Below are 25,928 nucleotides of genomic sequence, written 5' to 3' on the forward strand. Positions count from 1 at the left end.
CACGGACAGGAGGGGCGTTAGGAAGCATCTCCCCCCGGTGTGGTGGAAGTGTCCCAGAGAGGCCAGGCAGGCTGGGTCTGTGTGCTGTCTGGAAGAGCGAACATGAAGAGTGTTTCTTCCTTCATGTTGTAGGATGCTGAGATACCCACAGGGCTTTTGTGCTTGGTGAATAGAACAGTTATTCCAGAGCTGTTGTTGAACATGTTTTGTTCTCGCTGGATGTCGGTAAAACAAACTCCTTTTGATTTGAGAAGGCATGAGGAGAGTCCAGAAATAAAAATCTGACCACTTTCAAGTGTCATTCCATAGGATCCGTTGGTTTGTTTGCCCTTTTAAGTAATGCCATCAAGCTTGCCCAGAGGCTCAGGAATGTGCATTGAACCAAAGGCTCTCCCGCTTGCTTCTCCTATTTGCTTCTCTGGGTAGTCGAGTTTGAGAATCACTGCCATAGGGCACTCAACAGAACCATGGAAGACAATAATGGGTTTCCTGAAATCCAGCAGAATGAGTTGGGAAGGGCAAGGGGTGGGAGTCATAGGGTTTTGCTTCTGCCCACTTTGTGATTGTAACCTTCCTCTTGATTTCCTCAATCCCTGGGATTTATACTGCATAAGGAGCTGGTAGGATAGACAAATGAGACAAGTGTTATGTAGTGCTTCGTCTGGTGTCAGAAAGATGCACGCATTTATGAAAGCTCACATCAGGAGAGCGGCATACAATGCACGGGCTCCCGTCAGATAGAAAAGGGTTGGAGTTCTGGGTCTATTATTTGTCAGCTCAGGGAAGTTACTGTTTCTGTCAGGACTTCAGTTTCCTTATCCATAACATGGGAGCTGTAAGTTTACTATTCCCTTCATGGGGTGGCTGTGAGATTACAGGAGATAAATCACCAAAAGCATTTGTCACTTGCCTTGGCGCGTGATGCTGAACGCTCCTGTCTTAATGATTCTGATCAGTCATTATCCATGGCGCTTTTGCCACATGCTAGGCATTTCTGGTAAAAAGAAAAAATGCAAAGCATCTAATTACGGAATGTGTAACTACATTCAACAGCTATCTACTTATCATCTGTGTGACAAGTATTAGAAATGCTGAAAATGCAATGATAGATGTACTGTCTTGCCCTTAGGGAGCTCAGAGTCTCATCCGGATGACTACCATAAAATCTGTCATGGTCTCTGGATTTCAGTAAACTCATATTTTTTTCCCTCTGTTGTTCTCTTGCATTTACAATGGCAATGATTCTCAAACTTTGGTATGCGTAAGAATGGTTTTGGAGGGTGCTTGTTTCAGTGCACGTGCCTGAGCTCCAGAGATTCCAGTCCCGTAGGAACTCAGGAATGTGATTGTTACCTGTTGGGTCCCCCCAAAATGGGTACCCCAATAATGGGTCCATGATTAAAGGAGCGAGACTGATACAAAGCTAAAGTCAAGCAAAGCTTTATTTTGTGCCAAGCATCAAGAATCAAACCGACCGTCAAATAGACGGGTCCAGGCCGCCCCTCCCTGCTTTCCAGACTGACTTCTATAGAGCAAAGGCCATGTGGTTGGGCCTGGCCACACACAGGTGGCCAAAGAAATTGTAACACACACAGAAAGCCGCGCAGTCATGCTCGGTGACCAACTGAGTTACAATTTACCCTAGTAGAGATTTGAACCAGCCTATCACCTAGTTCAGAATTGGCGCCCAAAAGGTGCCCAAAGGGCGGGGCCCATACTCCTGGGTAGCTAGGAGACAGTATGTGCCCCCACTGATTGGATACCTCCATCTGGCCTGACCCACCCTTGTATTTGGACTTTGTTACCTGGGACTGGTTTCCCCAGACTTGTTTTTAAGTAAATTCCCCTGGGCGGGGGTGGGGGATGGTGGTGGTGCAGAGTAAATTTAAGTTTTATAACAAAATGGCAGTTCAACCGGGGTGGGGCTGCTCTGGCTGAATAGGCCCTTACTTTACCAAGCCCCCATCGGGTGCTGACCCTTGGACCTGCCACATCACTTGGGAGCACGCTGCCCTGGAGCCCTTTCCCTTTCACAGAGATCTGAATTTACTCTTTAGGAACTCTAGCTGCCAAACGAATATTGTCAGGAAGTTATAGATTAGAACTATCTTTTGGGCTCCCCTCACTCACGCCTTTTGTCTTGAGAGACAGGATGACACCAGGAATAGAACTACGAGGAAGAAATGGTTAGACCTTCAGTCTATTTCTGTCTTTCAAGCTGTGTGACCTAGGGCAACTCAGTCTCAGAGACTTCCAGTTTCCTCATTCACCAGGAAGATCATATGTCCGTGCCATTTATCAAGCTTGTCTTGAGCCTTAAGTGAAGTGAGGGACATAAGAGCATTTTATGAACTTTAAAGCTCCATATAAGACACACTTTTATTATTAAAGAGAAGGGAAAACCGTTGCTCAAGATGGAGCTCACTTTGACATATGGAGAGTATTCATAGATCGATATATTATAATTTGAGAAGAAATAGTTGATCTCTGCCAATGATTCCTGTTCTCCCCGTGATGACTTGTACCCACACCTGAGATAAATAATTGCTTTATAACTTAAATTTTGTAAAGAATGTTATTGGCACCCTGGTTTTTGGAACAGCTGCAGCCAAGAAGCTGGGTCTGTCATGTTTTATGTCAAGATCTTGAAACTAGTTTGTAATGGAAGCTCTACCGGGCTTTCCCCCACCCCCACTTCCCCTTAAAGCAGGCACTCTATGTTAAATTCTGGTTTTCTTTTGAAATATTAGTTCAAAGCAAAATGGTCATTCCATTTATAGAATTATAGTTAGAGAATCTTTGTGTTACTGAAGGTTTTTTTCCTACGAGCCGGCAGAGGAACTATACATGTGTATCACAAGGTTATCTGGGCTGGCCCAGTCTGCTTTGCAACTTGAATATGCTTTGAATTGCCCCTGAAATACAAGAGAGAGGCTAAGCTTTCTAAATTTTTCTCAGCTGGTGTATACAATGGCTCTTCAAGAGTAGGTTCATTTTAATCTTTAAAAGGAAAAAGGAATGAAAAAAAAGAACGTTATTAGTGAATGAAAAAGAAAATCTCGCTCTCATACTTCTGTGCTTTGTAAAATACTATATGAATTTCCTGAAGAATGCATTTTTGGGGAAGAGATGAGCAAGTCGAATTGTAAATACTGAGTTCTTTCTCACAGTCTTCATCTGCGGTTTTATCTTACATGTAAATAGGTTTTTAGAAGTTTGCTGATACTGGTAAGTGGCATCCACATCGGGTGTTTGCATAAATGATGTTATTGTTGGTGGAGCCTTAAATATCTGAGCATTTAGACAGATTGTTTTGTGACTATATTGCCCCGTGGTAAAATACCTTCCAGGACAGTCTTGAGTAATTTAAAACTGTTCCCGTTCAAGTGTATCTGGTGGATTCTAAAACTCCCAGAGTTGCCAAACACCCCAGATGTCCGCCACCATCAGCTTGTACAACAAAAGGGGGTTAATTACAGTGTATTTTCAAGGGAGTTACAGGATATATAAATAATCCCATTGTGTTCTTTGGAGTCTTTTATATTTATCCTCTATCCATGTTTGGGTAATACCTACATGGTGGAGGGGAGCATTCTGCTGAGGTCACATCATTCAAAGGGATGAGACAAGCCAAATCCACATCAGTCCCCTGTGAGCACTGATAGGCCTGTATCTTGTCACCATGAAGCGTTGCTCATGGCCTTTGGTCAGGACTTAATATGATCAGGTCTCCCCTGTATGGACCCCAGTTCCCTGACCTTCCTCAGGGCACCTAGTACGAGGGGAGGAAGGAAAGCTAACATTTGCTGAACAGGTATAAGGGCCAGGCTCTGGGCTAGCTAACTTCTCTTCCATTCTTCAGTTAGCCATTTCAGTGATGCAGCTGACATCCAAAGGCCTCACTGTCTTAGATTTTTACCGATAATCCCAAACTTTAATTCTCTCCATCATTTGGATTTTACCAAGTATTTCTTAAGAAACATAGAACCATACCTTTTTTTTTTTTAAACCTACGAATAATAATCCTGCAATTTATTTCTTGCTTTTTACCATGAAGAATTTAAGGCAATTTAAAAAAGAAAACCAACCCATAGTACATCAAGATAGCATATATTACAAATGGCTGAGGAAGACAACACAAAGTGGAAAGAGATGTGCAGGACTGAGGGGATGGGAGAGCAGATCTAGATGTTCCTTACATGCTTTACTCCCTTTGCCATCAGAGGAAGTGGGTTTTCTGCCAAAACCACACGCAACTACCTTTTCCTGGTAAGCCAGTGAGAATGCTGCGTAGGCTGCATCAGGAGAGACCAAGGCTCACTTTGGCTTTCTCAAAACCCGTGCATATTACAACTTAGAAAAAGAGCACGGCAAACTTTAGTTTAGGAAACCAACAGCAGTGAAATATACAAACTTACTCAGCATGTATTTTGTGCCCTAGGTTGTGTGAGACAGCCATCATTTGGGGTCATCTACCTAATAGGTCCAAGAGGTAGGTTGTGTGCTCTCCCTTGTAAACAGGTGAGGATACTCGGGTTGGAAGAGGTCAGCTGATTTAACTAGGCACCCCCCAGAGTTAAGTGGAGCGGGGCCATGAGTCATGTCTTCTGATTGCTAAGCAGTGTTGACTTTTCAAGGGGAATTATGTATACTAAGGGAGATGTGTCAAGTTAGCTCATTTACCTCCTCTATTTGCTTTCTCCTTACATAGGCATTTCTAACTAACTTATAATAATGGCACGTGGGTGTGATGGAAGTAAGAAGCCGCAGCTGACAGACAGCAAGGGAGGGGAAGCCAGCCATCTCCATTGCATGAAGACTGCTTAGCGACAGTCCCACACCCTTCCTGGTTCCAGAGAAGCCTGGCACAATTATGACATTTGTTAAGATGACCCACCTTATCAAGGAAAGCTCAGATCCTGTTTATTATAGTCTCGTATGAAGACAAAGGAGTGCTTTATTTTAAGGTTTTCATTTGGTCTTATTTTACTGTTAAAAGGGAGACAGCATGATATTATTTAGAAATGTATCTCCTCAGACTCATGATGTCTACCCTGCCTTGGCATGATTGAGGTTAACAGATAAGAACAGGAATGGGAGGAGTGGCATGTGTAATTGCCCAGATGAACCAGAAACTTGATAAGAGAGGCAAAGAGATGGCCTACTTGTTTCAAATCACAAGCATTGGGAAATCTATTATAAGAACCATACGATGTATTGTCTTTTGCATTGAATTGCATGTGGAAGTGAGAACTTACTCATTTCTAGGAAGCAAAAGTGAGAACTAAATATGGTTAGGTTTTTAAAAATTTATATGTCTTATAAAGGGTCTTATAATGATACTGTAGAGAGGATAGTGTCCAGATGGATATGGTCCAGATGGATATTTATCCATCTATAAATGTATAATGGACCAAATTGTCTATGTAGTACAAAAACAAGTAAGAAATTAGCTAAATTTACCTGTGCTATGATATTGAAAAATCAAATGGGTATACTTAAAAGTCTATAGAAATTGGAGATGTAGGAAATCCTTTTTAGTAGATTTTTTTCTTAGTTTTTATAAAATGACTTTTTTGGTTTTTGTTTGTTTGTTTGTTTGATTGTTTTTTAAGAGAGAGGGAAGAAGGTGGCTGTGGGAGAGAGAGAGAGAGAGAATCCTAAGCAGGCTCCATACCCAGAGCCCAACTCCAGCTCACGACCCTGAGATCACGACCTCAGTCAAAATCGAGAGTCGGACACTTAACCTACTGAGCCACCCAGGCCCCCTTCCCAGTATTTAAAAGTTATACAAAGGACCTGTAAAAATTACAATGTAGAGGGGGTGCCTGAGTGGCTCAGTGGGTTAAAGCCTCTGCCTTTGGTTCAGGTCATGATCCCAGGGTTCTGGGATCGAGCCCCACATTGGGCTCTCTGCTCATCAGGGAGCTTGCTTCCCTCTCTCTCTCTGCCTGCCTCTCCGCCTACTTGTGATCTCTGTCTGTCAAATAAATAAATAAAATCTTTTTTAAAAATTACAATGTATAGCTTTGAAAATCATTTTGAGCAGTGAAGAAATGCAGTGTTTGTTTACATCTTAAGGCATACATTCACTTTCTATGGAGAGAATGAAAGATTTTTTTTTAACGTTTCTCAAAACAAGTTTTGGATATGGAATATATGTGTAAAATTCTGTTCTGAATGAGTTTTTTTTCTTCTCTGACATGAGAAAGTAGTATGGAAGCCACCAGCTTTGAGACAGTGGTGCTGTTTGTTGTACCTGCTATGTTGTATTGTCTAAAGAGGCTGAGGAGAGAGAGAAAAAAAATGTTCCCTTTCTGCAAATTTAGTGGATATTTCAAAAAATAAGAGCCCTACATCATTTACTTCTCCTTTTCCTCTGTGTTTGTTCACTGATCTTGTATTTGAGCCTTTGCGTGAACCCATCTATGGAACAAATAATACTGCCTTTTCTTTGGACTTCATTCCTGTGTTTCAGGTGGGCCAGCCATGAGAGGGTACCTTGTGGCCATATTCCTGAGTGCTGTCTTTCTCTATTATGTGCTGCATTGTATATTATGGGGAACAAACGTCTATTGGTAAGTTTGCTCTTTATTATTATTTTTTTTAAGGAATTTATTTATTTGAGAGAGAGAGAGAGCAGAGTCGGAGGACGGTCAGAGAGAGAGAGACAATCTCAAGCAGACTCTGCGCTTAACAAGAGCGTGATGCGGAGCTTGATCTCACGACCCTGAGATCATGACCTGAGTTGAAACCAGAAGTCAGTTGCTTAACTGACTGAGTGAGCCACCCAGGGTATCCCATTATTTTTGCTCTTTAAAAATAATTCCCAAACTAGGCTTTCACAGAGACACACAAATGATACTAGAGGGACCTGTAAAACAAACAAACAAAAAACAACCTCTTTAACATTTTGAACCTTTTCTAATAGCTTCCCATTATAAGTTGGAGTTTTACCATTCCAGTGTCTCCCATGTTGTACTCTAACAGTTTAAAAACTGATAAAATAGCATTTCTTTTTATTGACTTTTCAGTGAAGCAGTGATGTTGATTCCGTATATATTTCATCTTGAATTGATGGAATAATTTTTGGACTCAGTGGTACTCGACTGTTGAGCCTAAAATAAGAAATTACTGATTAAAATTTAGACACTACCTGTGGTTCTCTTTGTTTAAAAATATTTGGTGAATATAGGTGTACATTATGAAACCGTGTTGACTTTAAATGTCACATATAAAACTTGGAAGAGGCACAGATAATTTTATTGCAAAGAAAAACGTATTAAATAAGCTTTTAATCATTTTCCCTATTGTTAGTCCTTTGGTTAGGAATAAAGTTTTGATGACCTTTAAATCCTGAGTGGATGGTTGTATATGATATCAAAATAAATCACAAGGTAATTTCCTGTCTTAAACTGTCACTACTCTTTGCCAGTTTTTCAGTAGGAGATCCTAGATCACGTTTCTGGGTTTTGTTTTGTTTTGTTTTCCTACTAGATAAAAAAAATTGATGCTTCTGAATTTATTTCACCACTGGTTGATTGAAAAATTATTGTAATGCTCTTCATGGAAGGAAGTTAGGCAGATGGTCCCTGGGAAAACCCTATGCCAGGTGGGTAGGTTTGGACCTAAGTTTCTAGGCTTTGGACTTAAATACTGAGCTAGAGGACTTAGAGGGTTTATTACACACTACATGAGGGTTATACCATGGGGATCTCTCCTTCCATCTTTGCCACATCTTATCTCTGTCCCACACTTAGTAATGGAAGACAGAACAGAAGAGAAAGCAGGGAGTTTACCAGATGGCTACTTCCCTACAAATCCTATTGTGTGTCACAAGGGGAATGATAAGGAAGACAATATAAACAATCTGAATTCTACACAGTCTTTTGTCCTCAGGGTTTGAGGAGTGTTTATGACACGCTTAAGGTAACACACTCACTCCAGTCACATAAAGTACCGTGGGAAATTACCTCAGGTGGGTTTTGTGCTGGGAACTTGATTCCTTAAAAATTATTTAAGACAGATACCCTTTTAAAGCCACTCAGTTTGTCTTCACAATCTTCTAAAAGGTCTTCTGTTTGAATAACCTTAGAAACCAAGTAATAGCTTATAGTCCATTTTGTCCTCTGAATATAATTTTGTTTTTATGGTGTAATGTCCTTGTCCACCATATTTACATGCCTTCCTTACATATAAATCAAGGGATTCTTGTAATTTGTGGTATTCACCAAAGATCTTTTTCTGATAAGGACTTCATTAGCTTCGCAGTTTAGAAACCTAGCAGTTCCAACTATGCGGAATTTTTTAACAAAAAAATTGAAAATTGAGACCAATTCTTTTAGTTTCAGTCCTGTGATTATAGAAGAAATTGGATTAGTTTTTTAAGATGAGTTCCTCACATCATTGATCATTAACATGTTCTTCTTCTTCTTCCTTTTTTTTTTTTTTTTTAAGGATATGGGTCTTTTTTTGACAGACAGACATCACAAGTAGGTAGAGAAGCAGGCAGAAAGAGAGAGATGGGGAAGCAGGCTCCCTGGTGAGCAGAGAGTGGGGCTTGATCCCAGGACCCTGAGATCATGACCAGAGCTGAAGGCAGAGGCTTTAACCCACTGAGCCACCCAGGCGCCCCATTAACATGTTCTTTTGTTAAGCAGTAATGAAGCTGGCTAAATCTGGATCCTGTCACCGTGTTCCCTTCATTTATTTTTGTTGTCGTGCTCTGTCTTGTTTCACAATACCCTTTTAAATTGTGGAGACAAGCAGTCCATTCAGGAGACCCAGAAGGGCCTAACCTGTGCCAAGAATAGAGGAGAGTTACATATGGCTCTGAATAGTGTGATTTGTGGAAGCCAGATCACAAGGCTGCATCTGTGGAACTGCAGGTCTGTGTTTCTGTGGCAGGTGTCCCCAGATGTGGCATGGAGGACCGAGATAGCCATGAGCATGGGTGTGTGTTGGGTTTCTCAGGTTCTGGGTTGGGGGTACTTCTAAAAAGTCAGCCTGCTTGGGGCCTCCACAGTGTGGTAATCCTGGCCCTACTTGAAGGCTTTTTGTTCGGTGCTCACTGAATTACTTCTGGGTCACTTGTCACCTCAGCCTTTCTCATTCTCTTGCCTTGTATCCATGCATCCTCCAACATATGCAAGGTACTGTCTTCCCTCAAGGGCTTCTGTGAGAATTTTTAGTTCCATGACTGAGTAGCCTTGAGGTGGTGGCACTGAACAGATTCCCAGGGCATTCGTTTTCCTCTGGGCGGGCTGCCTGGTTCTGGTTTCTGACTGACCCTATTTTTGTCTCCTAGGGTGCCACCTGTGGAAATGAAGCGGAGAAATAAGATCCAGCCTTGTTTATCGAAGCCAGCTTTTGCCTCTCTCCTGAGGTAAAAATCTAAAAGAAACTGTGACGGACGAAAGGTTCAAAACGTGTTTGTGATCATTTTTCACACTTGTTTACTTTTTTTCATGTAAATCTTAGCAGTAGAAAGTAGACACTCTTTATTTAGGAAAGAGCTTGAATATCCTGTCTCTTTTTGTGCTTTTAGTCAGAGCTCTGCATATATTTTCAGCAAAGGCATTGAAGAACTCAGTCAGACCAGTATTCTTTTCACACAGGTGAGATTAGAGAGACTGATTTGTGTTTGATTATAAAAAAGTGAACTATTCTTCAGGGTTTTACTTCCCCGCCCTTGTTGTTCCTATGTTGTTTTTCACCTTTATTATTTTGTGGCTTTTTGTCCCTGGCCTCTAGGTTAAACTTTATGATGAGACCTTTTTCCTGACTTTGAGGGACTTTCAGTGAAGTACTTGGAATGTAAATAATGATCTTTATATGGTAAAGCCATATAAAGCACTTGTAGAATAGCCACAAATATTCTTTTCCTCTGTTCCCTCAACTTTGACAGATTGCTGGTCAATAGCTTCTAGAGAAATAGAGATAAATGACAGTCTGGTCATTTTAATTGTGTACAACAGGTATGGGCTTTTCAATATTTTACCCACTAAGGATCAAAAATGTCTATTTTCTTTTAGTATGTTACTGTACCTTTTCATTGCTGGTTCTTAACCTCTTGGGGCTATAGATTCCTTTAAAATCAACTCTCTAGGAAAATGCAGGTACAGAAAACATTTCTGCCTATGATCACAAGTACGCATGGCTAGGACCACTGGAAAGGAATATGTTTTACTTTGGAACCCAGTCTACACTGGGATAAATGCATTTTACCTTGGAACCCAACATGTATAAATAAGGCTGGATCCTTGAGAGTGCTGTCACAGTCAGTTAAGTCTAGGGGACAGATCCTGCGTCAAGCAGGAAAGGCTCATCCTCACCTGTTTCCTTAGTCTGAACATGGTGTGAGCTCTCACGTAGCTCTGAAGACTTTAAGCTTATGGGACTTGTCCAAGGTTAGTGGCTCGTGAGTGGCAAAGCCAAAAGGAAACCGGAGCTATGTTACCCTTATCCCACTGCAGTTTATTTCCTTCTTGTCGTACAGCTCCTAAAACCCCAGGGCACTGTGATCTGCATCTGCAGTTTTTAGACTCAGAGAGCAGAGCTGATAAGACTGGAAAATGGGGTCAAGCGTGAGGGTCAGAGTGTGCGATAGTTTGACTTGTTCCTTCTCTTTAATTAAAAAACCTTTTTTTCCTACGTCATACTGGCTCCATAAAGAAGTAGTATGGAGGTGAAATTCATTCAGTCATTCATTAAGCATTTGTAGCCTGCTTACTCTGTGCTGGGTGCTAAAATTGGGGGCACGGGGACAGAACCGCATCCCACTCTTCTCACACTGCTCGCTTGTCTGCAACAGGACCTGAGTGGGGTCAGCAGGGCAGGACAGAGCAGGCAGTGAGAAGACAACACCCACAACACCCACAGTTCTTGTTCTTGAGAAAGTCTGAATGATATCAGAAGAGAGTTTAATCCTCAGCGCATCGAATTTTTATCATATTTTTATTTTCACAGCTGACACAACTTCGTACATATGGAATTTTAAATTTGGGAGTGGCGTAGCACCCATGCTTTTATTTTCCCTTATTGCCTCCTTTGTCTCTTCCTGCATGTGGCTAACTTGTTTTCGCTTGGTATTGGTTTGTTTTTGAATTCCGATTCCCGCTCGCTAGCCCCTGAAGCTATGATGTAATTTTGTTTCCACAGCCTGGAAGGTGTTTGCACTCTGGTTGTATAGTTCCATTGCATATTCCATTCTGTGATTTTTAAAGAATTTAAAAAATAATTACACATTCACATATAGTCAGTATATCAGGAAGAGTACTATACTGCAGTTGTCTTCAGCTGTGATTTTTAGAAGGCTACAGTTAATGTAGGCATTTGGGAAAATCACTTTTTCTTTTTCTTGCAGGTTTCATCAGTTTCACCCTTTTCTGTGTGCAGCTGATTTTAAAAAGATTGCTTCCTTGTATGGTAGCGATAAGTTTGATTTGCCCTATGGGATAAGAACATCAGGTCAGTAATATTATTCATTACCTAGCCCTAGTCATGTGAATGATGTTTGATGTGAACCACCTATTTATGTAATTTTAAGGCCTTAAAGGAAATGATTTGGAGATGGGATGAAGGAAATTAAATATTAATATAAAAACCCTATCCCTTTTTGAGGCAGTATAGAATTTAAGAATAAAATGGCACATTTGTTGTTTTTATTGAGAAACTGCTTTTTCTTTGATTTAGCCCCATGCTGTTATTCATGCGTTCTCATGCCTTAGTTGATTCCGGTGTAGAATTAGCAAGGTGACCCTGTGAGTTGGGTTAATGTCCTTTCCAGCTCCCCTTTCCGCCTTTTTACCTCTGAGTTTTATTTATTCCATCAATTTAAGATCTAGCTCCTGGATCAGCCTTTTGACCAGAGGGTGTTTTACTTTTGCCATATTGAGAGAGAATCCATCCCTCTATCTACTAACAACAGAATAGTTTTCTCTTGGCTTGTCGACAGGTGAACTGGCTAGCTTTACGTTGTAGATCTAGGCGAGACCCGGAAAGCCCAAGAGGTGACAGGCTTACAGTTTTCCAAGTTAGATTTTGCATATTCAGCTGATCCTGGTGTATTGTATGCGTGGGTGTGTATATGTTTTAAAAAAATACAGCAGAGAATTTAATAATACAGCTAAATTTACTGAAAATTGGTTTCTAGACTAATGTCAGTTTGGAAGTCTATATTCTATACTAATGTCATTTGACGTTTATATTTATTGTTTTCAGATTAAGCATCTTTTCTTTTTTTCTTTTCTGTACTTTTTGTAATGTGTCCTCGGAGCATTTTTGAGTGTGCCTGTTGAATAGTGCTGGCTAAGTGCAGCTGTATTGTTAATTTTCACCATGGAATAAACCCCTGGGGCTGTTACCAGTTTGAAATGGGTTTGGGGGAGGGAGAGGGACAGATGGCTTACTAAGTACCTAAGAAGCCATAATTCCTTTTATTTATAATATTTCATTTGTTTTCTAGCGGAATATTTTCGACTTGCTCTTTCAAAACTGCAGAGTTGTGATCTCTTTGACGAGTTTGACAAGTGAGTTTATTTCCTTGCTTTTGTTTGACGAGTTTGAGCTAATGAGGTTCAAAATGTGCACCCCAATTTAAAATGTCTTCATACAAGAAGAGTCCTTAGTATTTGTGCATAACTAAAACCTCTAGTTATTTCTGTGATACTTCAAATAAAACACAAAATTAATTTAGAAGCTACATAACTGGTTGTCTTAAAAGTTTGCAGAGAGCCTTACGATGGTGAGCAGTCCTAGTTCCAGGTCAAGACACTGTATTCCACATTCGTCTTTTCTAAGTTGTGGGTACTGAAGAATTAACTTACAGCCTCTGTTGCTCAACTCACAGCCCCCTCCACAGGCTGTTTCCTGTACCTTCCCATGTATCTTTTTAACATGAGGATCCTTTCAGTTTCACTTGAATATTGGATTTCAGAAGCAGCTCTCTTCCTCTTACTCAGAATTATACTGGAGGGAAGCAAACAGCTTATTTAGATAATACATTTTCTGACTGCAAAAGGTCATGGAGTTTGTAGAATACTCTCGTGTCAGGTTAGCTGTGTAGGAATGAAATTGCTAAAGATAGACTTCTTAGCAGGTATACTTACTTTTAGAGAGGTAGAATTTCTTCTCAAATTTTTAAGCTACATTTTAGGATTTGGCCAGTGGTCCCATTGGATGGTACAGGTGGTCTGCAGATGTCAGGCCTCCATTGAAAAGGAGAATGACAGAATATTCGGTCTTGCTCAAGAGGACAGGGGAGCTATTTAGTGGAAACATAAGTGAGGGTAGTGGACAGGGGTATGAAAATGGAGATAGACTTTACAGAATAGCTAGAGGAACAGTGCTCGATTTTGTCTGAATTTATCTCCTTTTTCTCTGGGAGCCCAGATTATGAGTGTGGATTATGTAATAAATGTTGATCATTTCAGCTTGTATTTACTTGTTATCATTTAAAACTATGTCTTCAACTTAATTTCAGTTTTTGATTGCATATCAACACCAACCACATACGTTCTTTCCTCACCTAAAGTTTTATAGCTCCAATGGGTAGAATATTGTTTTATGCAAACCTTTGGCAAATGTGCATTCTATCATGCTTCCTAATTTTTACCATCAATCTTCAAACTATCCCTGATAATCCTTTTTTTTTTTTTTTTTTTTTTTTTTTTTTAATGGGGGAATTTAAACTAGACACACATACATAGTTTGCTGCAGTCAGCAAATGCCGGAGCCAGGATGTGAATCTAGAGAGTTCTGTCCAGTGCCTGAATGTTTGACATAAGAGTAACCATCACAAGATCCTTGTCCCTGTAAATGTGAGCTACGGTCAGGATTCTTGGGGTAGGGGGTGCGACAAGAAGTTTCATTCTTTCCTGGTTTTTTAGAACTATGTTGTACTGTATGTAGTTGCTTTCAGAAGCCCTTCTCACACAGGTGTTCATCATCTGTGTGTCCCTCAGGCAGGCTCTTCCCTCTCTTCTCGCTGACTTGACCTTGCTGTTCCCCACCCTTTGTCCTTTGTCACTGAGCATGTCCCCCACTCCCACCGTCAACCCGTGTCAGGCTCTGAGCATCACCCGAATTAGGAGAGGTGGGTGTGGGTGGTGAGGAGGGATTAAAGATCTTGCTGATCGCACAGGAGCCCTTGAGTCTGAAGTTGTCCAGGGTCGAAGTAGAATAAAATAATGCAGTCAGAGACTTTTCAGGTAGAGAAGGAATGGAGAATGTCCTTGTAGGATGCCCGCAGAGTGCGCACAGGGGATGCGTTCAGATACTGAGTCGGCGTTGCTGAATGGCTTGTTTGACTGTGCAAACCTGTTTCCTAGGGACTTGAGAAAGAGTATTTTGAAAGCAGATCAGAATACACTTATGACACTATTACATTCGCTGTGCATATTAACTTTTGGGATGGGTTCACATGTAATAGTAAATTATACCTATATTTTAAGCAAGTCATTCTGCATATTTCTGGAAGCCACTGTACAACACAAAGACTATAACAGACCAATCCGTGCCTGAGCAGTGTACTTTATATAAACTCCAGAAGGGCAGAATATACAAAACTACCTTATTGTTGCCTCTGAGTCATCTCACTTTGGTCACCATATATGACCTTAAACATCTCCCATTTCTCTTTTCCACCTGGGAAAATTTGCTCAAGAGGAAGCAGACCGGAGAACAGTCTCTTTTTCAGGCAGGGGGTGGACTACCCCAGCCAAGGTGTCAGGAGGTGGCCACACACAGGCCTGGTGGAAGCTTCATGGGCCTGGGAGGGTATAGGTTGCTCTCTCTTTGTATAGGTCTGTAGGTTGGGCAGGGCTGAGCAGGAGAGAGGGGGAGCTCGGCCTTTCCAGTCCCTTCTGCTCTGTGGGTTGCTCTCTTCACGGATTTTATTCTCCCTCTGTCCTCTGTGTCCCTTCCAGAAAGGTTTAGACATTTTGTCATTGTTTCAAATCCAAATCCTTTCAGTTCTACCAGATCTAAGTCCTAGTTTTGTTCCCTTGCATTCCTTCACTTGTGTGATGCCCTCCGTTGGGACACATTGCACAGTGAATGGCAAAGCTCTAAATATCAGATGTGTTTACAATATGGCAAGCTTCCCCTTTCTCACAGGTGTGACATAAATGAAGCCTGCAGGTTGACGTTCCAGAGCCAGTCTTCTAGGATGATCGGCAGGGACCTGGGCTGTTCTGTTGTGAGTCTGCCATTCCCATATACAGAGCTTCCTCCTCAATATCCAGTATGATGGCGGGACCTTCACCCATCATGGCTGCATTCTGGCCAGTAGGGAGGAGCAAAGGGGAAGGCCACCCCCTGCCCATTAAGACTTGCCTCCTGCTTTAAGGACATTGCCCAGAAATCACATGACTATACCAACCTAGCTGAGTGCTTGAGGAAGCCAGCTGTGGTTTGCCTCTTGGAGAATTGATCACCCGTGAAAGCTGTTGAAACATATTGGTGTTGTAGTTCATTTTGAAGTGGCATTTTTTAAAGTTTTTAAATTTTATGTATTATTTTATGAATTTGACTTTTTTTAAAAAGATTTTATTTGAGAGAGAGAGAGCCCACATGCAACTTGGGGGGCAGAGGGGATCTCAGGTAGAATCCATAGTGAGTGCAGAGCCCGATACAGGGCTCAGTCCCATCACACTGAGATCGTGACATGAACTGAAATCAAGAGTCAGCTATGTAACTGACTGAGCCACTCAGGCACCCTCCTCATGAAGGACTTGTTACATATGCCATATTGGTCGGTAATGTTAGTAGAGTAATTCTCGGGCAGAGAGAACCTTTTCCTGAAGCTAATACCATGAAGAACTTGGTCAGGAGATAAACAAGGAAGGGAACAGGAGTGTTGTGTGTCTTTGGCCATGACACTTGTGTGAAAGACTCCTGGAGCTAAACCATTCCAGGCTTGTTCTCTGTTCTGCCTCCTCCTTGGCTATCCACTCCTGGTTTGCCACCAAAACACAAAACAAACAAACAAACAAACAAAAAAACCAGACTCACCTGTACATTTTCTAAGTTTTTGGTCATTTAGTCATTTTGCCTCCCTTTGTGTAATCATATCTGTTAGAAAAATATCTGCGTTATAGAAGATTGCTTTTCCCCCTAGTTTTGTGACAGGGATCCTCTGTTCTCTGTGAAAAGAGGGTGCCTTGCAATGGGACAGTGTATTACTCATTTTATTTATCTTCTTATTTTAAGTATTTTTATTGGACTTTCTCCTTCGTATTGTTTGAGTTTCTCTCCTGAGCGATGGCCCAGCAGGTTGGGGTGGGGTAGACACTGGACCCTGAACACTGGACACTGTCCTGTTCTGTGAAGTCCAGGGAGCCAGATTCTAAAGCAAAGTGGTGGATGCTGGAGATGGTCAGAGGCAGGAAGGGTGGAGATCTGCTCCAACTCCCTCATTCGAAAGGTGAGAGAACTGAGGTGATAGGAAGGTTATGTGGAGGTCTGCAGACGTCTGGTCTCAGGACCTCCCTCCACATTTTAACAAGCAGAGAAAAGAGGAGAAATTGAATGTCTTGAACTGAGCATCATCTGAAGAGATAAGAATAAGAGCAAGAGAATTCTGGAACTGTGAATTCTTTTGGACATATTCTTTAGGATTTCCATGCATTATATATTACATATATATATTATATTTTAGTATATAATATAGTATATTACATAGTTTATGCCTTTATCCTTAACCTCAAACCATTTTTAACCAGATGAACTTTAATATTCTGGCAGGGTTAAACCAAAACATCTCTGGGTACATGAGTAAGTTCATTAAAAACACATATATGTTAAATCGGACTTTTTTTTCTCTTAAAGATACATGATCTCGGTAGAATCTTCTCTGAATAGATACTATCGGAAAACATTTTTCTTTGCTCATCTCTCACCTGAAGTTCAAGCACTGGCACTGAGCCAGCAAGTATGGCAAAGGGAAAAAGTCTCAAATGTTGACAAGCCACTTTTTAATTTTTTTTCAGTTTTATTTATTTGACAGAGACCCAGTGAGAGAGGGAGCACAGCAGGGGGAGTAGGAGAGGGAGAAGCAGTATAATTTGTTTTCCAAACCACTTTTTTCAGTTGAGATGAAATTTACATAAAACGAACCATTTTAAAGTAGACAGTTCAGTGGCATTTAGTACATTCACAAAGTTATGCAACCACCACTTCTAGCTCCTTTCAAAAAGACAAACCATTTTTTAAAAACAATTGGAGCAACCCTTTTCATGTTGGTTTTGTTTTGTTTTGTTTTCATGTTCTCCCTGTTACGGAAATGCTCAGATGGGCTATCAGGCCAGGACTTAGGCAGCAGAGGAGATGCTTTATTTATTTATCTATCTATCTATCTATCTATCTATCTATTTATTTATTTATTCCCAGAGAGAGCTGGGGGTTGGGGGAGAGGGTGAGGGAGAGAGAGAATTTTTAGCAGCTTCCAAGCCCAGTGTGTGAGCCTGATGTGGGACTCGATCTCAAAACCCTGAGATTGTGACATGAGCTGAAATAAAAGGTTGGGCACTTAACTGACCTGTCCAGGCACCCCTCCCCACCCACCAAATAAAGTGCTTTATAAAAAGAGGTGGGGTGTTTGAGGTAGCCTCTAGGTTCCTTTCTAGCCTCTGTGGCACTTTGTTCAGAAGGTACCGTGGACCAGCGGTTCAGAGTGACAACTTCGGTTCTCTTGCTGTCTTTTCCATGTGCCGCTGCTGTGGATTTCTCAGGGGGCTCGGGTTCTTCTCTTTCTTCTCCAAAGCACAGCTCACACGAGGTGTCCATGTTTGACCCACTTCATTAACCATTGAGGGTATTTAAAGAAATTGCATCACAGAAAAGCGACACTTAAATGTGCCCCTGTTATGAGGTCCATTTTGGGTGTCCATGTAGCTCCTGAGCTCTGGTCTATACCCAGGTCCCCGGAATGCTGCCATTACCTTAGTGGGACATGCTCTCCCTTGGCCAGAGCGGCAGAAACCCTGAATCACGAACTGTCAGCTCCCACGCAAATGCATGAGCCAGCTCTCCACCCCCTGCTGCCACCATCGCCTTCTGAAAGCTGCCACATTCTGTGAAGCACGCTTGAGTCCTGCTTTGATGGTTGTAGAGTAACCACATACAAATATCTTACCTAATCGAAGCCCTGTGCTAAGTCCGTTGCCTGCTAAATGGGCAGGGATTTGTGACAGCTGCCTCGTAGTTCACCCAGGCAGGATCCATTAATGTTGTTTCAGCAGAGCTGGGTCAGATGGGCATCCAGCCAGGGCAGGAGCATGGCCTTAGACAACCTACAAAGAGGAAAAAGATATGGACTTCAGCAGTTGTCTATGAAAAAGAGCCCAGGCTCCAAAATGTCTCAGTGCCTGCATCACTAACCCACCCAGTCTTCCCTCTGTTTTCAGTCAAGAGAAGAACTTTCAAACCATGCTCTTGCTCTGGGTAAAATCTTTTCTAGAGCTTCTAATAGACTTCTCTAATACCTTTCTGCCCAAAGTGGGGTCATGGGGCCACTCCAGACCAGCGACTGTTAGGCTTGTGAAAGCAGGGCTCTGTGAGCAGGCATGCAGGGTAATGGGTGTTGGGAAAATGGCCAGTGGGATCTGCACAAGATTGTTACACTGAAGATGTAGTAATATATTTTAATGTGAGTGATGCTACTGACAGGAAAAATGAATGTCAGAAAGCATTCAGAAGACAGGTCACAGATCATTTGAAAGGGGCGATTCATGTTTACTTTCTCTGTCTTGATGGTTGTCGATGTTTACCTCTGCCTAAGGTAGCCAGTCTTCTGGGTTTGCCCGGCTTGATGAGAAGCCTGCCGTTCACGTGGGGGAAGTGTAATCCCTCACCATGACTATTTCAGCACTTTTTCAGGTTTTCCATTAACAGGTTCAGGCACTCTGGAATGATTTTGTTTTCTGGGTGAGCGGTTTGGGGCATGTGTATTTCCCTACCCGTTTCTGGAGGGGGAGAAGGAAGAACAGATACCTCCTTTTCCAAACACAATGTGAGAAAACAGTCATCGATTGTTTGGTAACAACCAAACCAATTTCTAAAGTGCACAGCCTGTGAATCAGGAAGTTAAAGACAGGAAGGTACAGTAATATAAAGGAGACTATTCTTGTCCTCTGAGGACTCACAATTGTCTGTAACTATTTGTGCATGGAAGTGGTATTCATTAAATATGGTAGAGTTATACAGTCACCTAAAGGACCCTGGAAGTTACTGTTTCACACCTCAGGATGCAAGGGAATCCAGGAGCCCAGACCAGGTGGATGAAGCCAAGGAGATGATGAATCACATTTTTGGTGAGATGGGTCCCTGCTGGGGAGAGCGTTGTGAGCTGTGTGGTTCAGACTGTATCAGTACATAGTTCCCAGAGTCATGGGGGCATTGTGAAAATTAGCTGTAGATGAGATGCTGTTGCCGAAGAGTAGTCCTAGGAATGCCCCTTAAAGAGTTTCTAGTATTATATATGATCCTCAGAAAGTTGTGCAGGTCTTTGCATTGTCCCTTCCCTGGCAGAAAAGTGAAATTTCCCGGACGAGATTTTCCTTCAGAGGTATTGGCAAACTGTTTCGATGGCCAAGGGCCTTCCTTCCAGCTGCCCCCTACAAAGCTCACAGAGAAGAAAATAGAAAGTGAAATTTCTTAAAGTGTGGTGACCATTCCATAGTAAAGTGTCTTTAGAATTGGAGTTCCTTTGAGTGAAGCAGTATCTCTAAGATTACTTTCCATTTTTCCCAAGTCCTTGGACCTCCTGGGACAATGAACAGGGAGAGGCCGTGTGGTTTGTGTACATACAAGGAAGGACCTTCTCTCTGTGGCTGATCCTGGGGGCTCTTGTAGTGGAGATCTGCCTCCAAACCTCAACTCCTTTTTCCCTTGATCGGAGGGTTCGGTAGGAACTGTGAGAGGAGGTCCAGGACCTTGAGCCTAAGTGGGGACTGGGAGTGTGACATATTTGTATGATAGACGATTGCTTCCCTTATCACAATACTTTTGGCCACCAGTGATCTAGGGCTTGAGGACTTGCTGTAATCCAGTCTGATAAAAATAACACTGAGAGGAAGCCCCTGTGAGCACGAGGGTTCAGCCTGTGGGTTTATTGCTGAGCAGTGCTGAGGGAACTGGCCTTGCCTGGGGGTGCACTGAGCTGCTTCTTTCTGGATTCTGTTTCCACTTCAGAGATGAGGTTTGTGGGTCCCAGGTCCTTTGTTGAGGCTCTGGGTTGAAACTCTGGAGACACGGTGGTATGAGTTCCTATCCAGCATGGTATGTTTGATGATGTTGGAGTCAGGCAGCCTTCTGTCAGGCTGGATATCCCAGGACCGCACGAATGCTGTAGCCCCTGGGGTGCCTGGGGCCAGGACTGGGAAGTGGCCTCCGGCCATAAGGGAGGAGGTTAATCTGGGTGCCATCATGGTGGCTGTCTCTCCTCCAGCCCCATGCAGTTCAGTAGGAACAGAGCAGGTATTTCGATCCTCCGTTCCTAGCGACTCCCTCCCCAGTGCCCACAGCATTGCTCAGGGGAGGTAGAGCCCATTTCAGGAGGTTCAGCTTCTGTTTTGTATTAAACTGACCCCAGCGTTCTGGAAGGAAGAATCAAACAAGCTGTGCAGGTGAGAATTGCCCTTGTTAGAGAGTATTCGTAAGATGGATCTGGTGAGGGTAAGGACAATATGCCCAGAGGGGACAGGGTTTGGAATGTTTGCCAGTGTTCTCATCTTGTCCATGCTACCTGGTCGCAGGGAAGAGCACCATTAAGAAAGTTGCCTTCCTAGAATTCTAGAGCATATTGTGATCTGTCCATGATAAAAGTTTTGGGGGCACGTCGTCAAGGAGTGCGTGGACAATGTCCTCCTTACCCAGTCTCTGACCCCGTGACACTGTCTTAGACTTGACTCTGTAGACACTGACTTAGACTTGACTCATTAAGTGGGGAGCTAAAAGCTCTAAATTAAAATGTGTGAAAAAGCATTTTCTAGTACTAAAAACTCACCAGATAGGTGTGTTAAGCAAATTCTAATGAGAAAAGGTCAACTTAATGCCTCTGTATGTTCAGTGGGTACATTATATGTACTCTTTTTAACCTGATAGGGCCAGTGTGTGGCTTTTTCTAATTATTCCTATATTCCTGCATTCTCTATAATTATTTATTTTTAAGTTCTACACCCAATGTGGGCTTGGCCCCAAAGTCAGGAGCCACATGTTCTTCCAACTGAGCCAACCAGATACCCCTCTAAGTTTACATGTTCTACAGTATTTGTGAATTTTGCTACTCATTAATTTCCTAAATGCCTTAAGGTCTAGAGTTCATTTGGTCTGCTTTATTTCATGGTTTTTAGAGAAACAGTTTCTTTCTTTATACTTTTGCATCATGATGGTCTTGGAAGGACAGTCTTAGCAGGCTTCCACTCTGTTATGTCATGCCCCGTAAAGGAGAAGGATCTGTATTGTCATTTCTTAAGGCCTGGCCGGGAGGTGGTGAGAGCCTGGAAACAGAAGGGCCAGGCTGGGTTTGCTGAGAGCTGATGGTGCACAGTGCATGGTTCTAGGCTGATCCCAGCCAGCAACAGGAAGTCCCACTTCATCATCTACTTGAAAGCTCTCTGCTAGGGACACAGCGTGAACTTTTAGTTTATATTGGTTAAGCTCCAAGAGGCAGTACATGTTTGGGGAATTGAAGTGCTCATGGGCAGGACCGGGGAAGATACACCTTCCCCACCAGATTCCAAGCTGTCTCCACACTGATAAGACACAACCGTGACCCAGAGCTAGAACCTCAGGATTCTCAGGGAGTGAGAAATGCTGGTGAAAAAATGGACAGCTATGTCATGTATACACACTTGTATCAATATTAACATGCAGAATTGTAGGCCAAGTGGTATTTTTGTTGTTCGAGGGTCTGGATGTGAATCCTTATTCTGTCTCTTGGGAGTATGAAACTTCTCTGAATGCCTTTCTTCATTTGTAAAATGGAAATAATGGGCTTACTTATCTCAGCAGGTGGTTATGAGAATCAAATGAGGGAACACGTATGGACTCATAAGCAACTGTTAGTTGCTAATGATCATATGCTTCCTGTGGAATGTTACTTCTTAAATCCTATATCTTTCTAATATAACCCTAGACCTGGACAATTGGTTCTTTTTCTACTTGTGCAACAAATGAAATTTGGATTGGGTTCTGGAAAGTTTGAACGAATTCTTGGAATCAGCCAGTTATGTGAAAGATGGCTCAACCTTTCGCATGTCTTTTTGCCCAACAGTGTGCCATGTAAAAAGTGCGTGGTGGTTGGTAATGGAGGAGTTTTGAAGAATAAGACATTAGGAGAAAAAATTGACTCCTATGATGTAATAATAAGGTAAATATATTTTCTATTTGCTAACTTGGAATTGTTTCAAAAGATGATCGCTTAGATATATTTAAGTACATTAACACAACCAGTCTCTCAGGCATCGACTAGACTAGGCCTAGATTTTTCAGCTCATTCACTTAGAAAATATTTGTGAAGTCTCCTTAATAGGCCAGGCAGAATTTTAGCAACAGGGTGTATAGCACTGAATAAGAACAAGTTTCTTGCTCTGTGTGGGGTTTTCACTGTAATGAAGAGAAGAAAACAGTAATGAAAGAAATAAGGAAATACAAAAATAAATGCCATACAAACAGTTAAAACATATGTGACAGTGATTGAATAGCCACTTGAGAATGGATGGATGACCACTTTGAGGAGAAGACCTCTGAGATGGACCCAAGTGACCGTTATAGTACCAGCCGTACGAAGACTAGGGAAGAGCAATCCGGGCACAAAGAATATTTAGTGCAGGGAGGATATGATCCTGGGTTTGAGAAGAGTAGCAAGAACACCAGTGAGGTAGGAGGGCAGCCAGCTCAGGGAGAGTGGAACAGTCAGAAGCCGCAGAGGAAGGAGGCTGTATAGGTCTGTGTAAGTACTCGGATTTTAAGTATATTAGGAAACTTTGAAAATTTTTAAGCAAAAGAGCAATTTGATCTGGTTATATTTTTAAAATAACTTGGCTGTAGCATGGACAATGGGATATGAGGGACAAGGGTAGAAATGAAGAAACGAGTTAGGTGGCTATATTCAGGCAGACGAGGGCGGCTTGGAAAAGGATTGTCATGACAGGGAAGGATGGAAGTGGATAGACTGAGACATGTTCTCGAGGTAGAGTTCTCTGGATTTGCTGATGTTAGATGTGAGGAGAGATGGGAATAAAGGAACCACATAACGCCTTCTGGGTTTTCAGCTTAAGAGACTGACTGGATAGAGGTACTATTTATTGAATTGGGGGAAGACTAGGGTAGGAAGATCTTAAAGGAAAATCAAGATTTCTGTGTGAACATGTTAGGTTGGAGATGCTTATTAGATGTGTAGTGTTAAGTCAAGTAGGCATTTGGTTAAAAACAGGTTAAAGGCTCGATGGTAAACAGCCTATGGGCTATATTAAACCATGGTATCGGCAAGATTTCCCAGGGAGAAACAGAGCAGAGGTCCCAGGACGGAGTCTTGAGATATTCTATACTTGGAGGTTGAGCGAAAAAAAAAAAAGAAAAAAGGAATAAAAGAGAGGGAGGAGGATCCACCAGTGAGGTAGGAAGTGTTTTAAAAGAGAGGAGAAGGGGTCAACCATGACCAGTGCTGGCCAGAGGTCATGCAAGATAAGAACAGAGAGTTCACCGTTGGACTTACAACCTGAGGCTCACTCATACTCTTGGCAAAGGCATACGTGGAGACCTGATGGGGGAGTGGCCCAACCGGAGTGGTTTGAGGAGAGAATGACCGGTGAGAAATTGAGAAACCCATGTAGGCAATTCTCTGGAATTTTGCTGTGGAGTTGAGAAATGAGATGGTAGCTGGAGATAGTTACAGAACCAAAGGAGGCTGTTTTGTTTTGTTCCTTTTATAAAGATAGGAAATTCTAGAGCATGTTGGTAAGCTGATGAAAAATGAGTGAAGAGATGGGTGTGGTAGCAAGCTGGGATAGGGCTTGAGCGTAAGTGCGGTTGGTCCTTTGTAATAGAAAGAAAAACTGGGATTGTAGCTACGGCTACCGAGTCCCACAGATGGAGTGGCAGGAAAATGAGGGCGTTTCACTGAAAAGTTGAAGTAAGGTCATTCTGGGTTGTGTGTGTTGGGAATGGCTATGAATAGTCTTTTGAAGAGAGGGGCAGTGGGTTAGGATGACCTGACAGTCTGTGGGGGTTTTGCTGGGTTACAAGCTGCCAAGTACTTCTGCATAGTGAGGTCACCTTATTTTCTGTTCACTGTTTTGAGGAAGCTGTGAAAATTTATCCATGTGACAGTTTTAAAACACAGGTTTCCTTACCTTTAATTGTCTAAACGTTTGATCATCCAGAACCACAGCAAACCCTTGTGGGAGACTGCTATGGGCACAGCGTTTATGAAAGTCATTTCAAGTGTTGAGACTGTCTTACATTACATGGAGTCAGTGGCAAAGGGTGAAACAGTATTTATCCTCCCAGGGGACACCATTTTGGAAACAAAGCATTCCTTTTAATAGCTTGCCTTCATAGTGTATGTGTAAATAGTGCATGTCTAACTTTGGCACTGAGCATAAAACAAACCCTACCGTGGATCCTTTGTGGTTCTTTAATTCACTCTAGCAGTAACATTTATTTGGTTGTGAGTGGGTATAATACGGCAGTTTTATATTATCACTGTATTACAGAGCTCAACAATTTTAATGGGTCTTCAGATCACCTTCGGTGTGATTCTTTTCTGTCAGTCCATGTGCTACATGACTGTGTAACCTTGGACAAGTAACTTTCCCTCCCTCTGCAGGGCCCTTCTCCAAGGAGTTTTGTCTGGATGTACTCCGAGGTCTTTTTTAACTCTAGTATTCTGTGGTTCTGTGTTCCCATTGTTTTATTTAGTCTTTGGTTTTCCTGGAGGTGGGACTGAATTATCGTGGCCCCACAATTACTGTTCAAATCCAGATGAACATTTCTGCCTTAAATCAAGCAGCTGTTTCATGAAAGGAAATTATTACCTTAAAAATAGGAATTTTAAAAAGTTGTCTTAAAAACCTTGTCTTGTAGCTTTAAGCACTGGACCCATGGCTACTGCTGTTTGTCCTATTCTGAAAGTTCTGTAACTTGGGATGGAATTGGCACATACTACATGTGGTCGACATATTTTGTGTGTTTTACTACCCACAGAATGAATAATGGTCCTGTTTTAGGACATGAAGAGGAAGTTGGGAGAAGGACAACCTTCCGACTTTTTTATCCAGAATCTGTTTTTTCAGATCCCAATCACAACGATCCTAATACTACGGCGGTTCTCACTGCTTTTAAGCCGCTTGATTTAAAGTGGCTGTGGGACTTGTTGACGGGTGGCAAAATAGTAAGTTGGCAACATTGATCTGCCTTCAGTTTTTTTTTTTTCCATTAAAAAAAAAAAAGACCACCACAATGTTCTGTTTTCTGTGTTCTTACTTTATTTCAGAACATTAATGGTTTTTGGAAGAAACCAGCCTTAAACTTGATCTACAAACCTTATCAAATCAGAATATTAGATCCTCTCATTATCAGAATGGCAGCTTATGAACTGCTTCACTTCCCAAAAGTGTTTCCCAAAAATCAGGTATGTATTTTGCTTTGCACAGTTCCAAGCTAAAGATCTGGCTAGGGTAGGGTGGAGAGATCATAGGGTTCTCAGAAAGAATGAGAACCATGACTCATGAGGTGGCGGTAGTGAAATTAGGTGTCTGTGAGTATTATGTTTTTTTTAGATTGCAAGGAAAGAACTGGAGTGTTCTGGTCCCCCCTACCTCGCCCTTGCGGAGCCCTTCTGGGGTCTCCTCTTACAGGCTCCAAGGACTCATTTTCCTAACCTCCATCTGCAGAGTTCTGCGATGAGGACAGACTGACTGGTG

The 25,928-nt window shown here is 42.1% G+C and overlaps 1 protein-coding gene across 7 annotated transcripts in view; it reads left to right on the forward strand.

The window, feature by feature from the left end:
• The window catches only part of ST3GAL6 (ST3 beta-galactoside alpha-2,3-sialyltransferase 6), a 79,432-nt gene that overhangs the window by 46,229 nt on the left and 7,275 nt on the right, over positions 1-25,928 (forward strand). For 3 of the 7 annotated variants that reach the window (XM_082695384.1, XM_082695383.1, XM_082695387.1), the window contains exons 3-9: positions 6,479-6,578; positions 9,308-9,385; positions 11,366-11,469; positions 12,467-12,530; positions 22,277-22,372; positions 25,210-25,396; positions 25,499-25,636. In XM_082695384.1, coding sequence (XP_082551510.1) covers positions 6,490-6,578; positions 9,308-9,385; positions 11,366-11,469; positions 12,467-12,530; positions 22,277-22,372; positions 25,210-25,396; positions 25,499-25,636 — 756 coding nt within the window. In that variant the 5' untranslated portion in view covers positions 6,479-6,489. Of the gene's footprint in view, positions 1-4,441; positions 4,493-4,711; positions 6,579-7,497; positions 7,613-9,307; positions 9,386-11,365; positions 11,470-12,466; positions 12,531-22,276; positions 22,373-25,209; positions 25,397-25,498; positions 25,637-25,928 lie in introns of those variants that run through there. The other 4 variants (XM_082695389.1, XM_082695386.1, XM_082695385.1 and 1 more) reach the window with 3 other exon arrangements.

Source organism: Mustela nivalis, assembly GCF_964662115.1.
Source record: "Mustela nivalis genome assembly, chromosome: 1".
Classification (NCBI taxonomy): Eukaryota; Metazoa; Chordata; class Mammalia; order Carnivora; family Mustelidae; genus Mustela; species Mustela nivalis.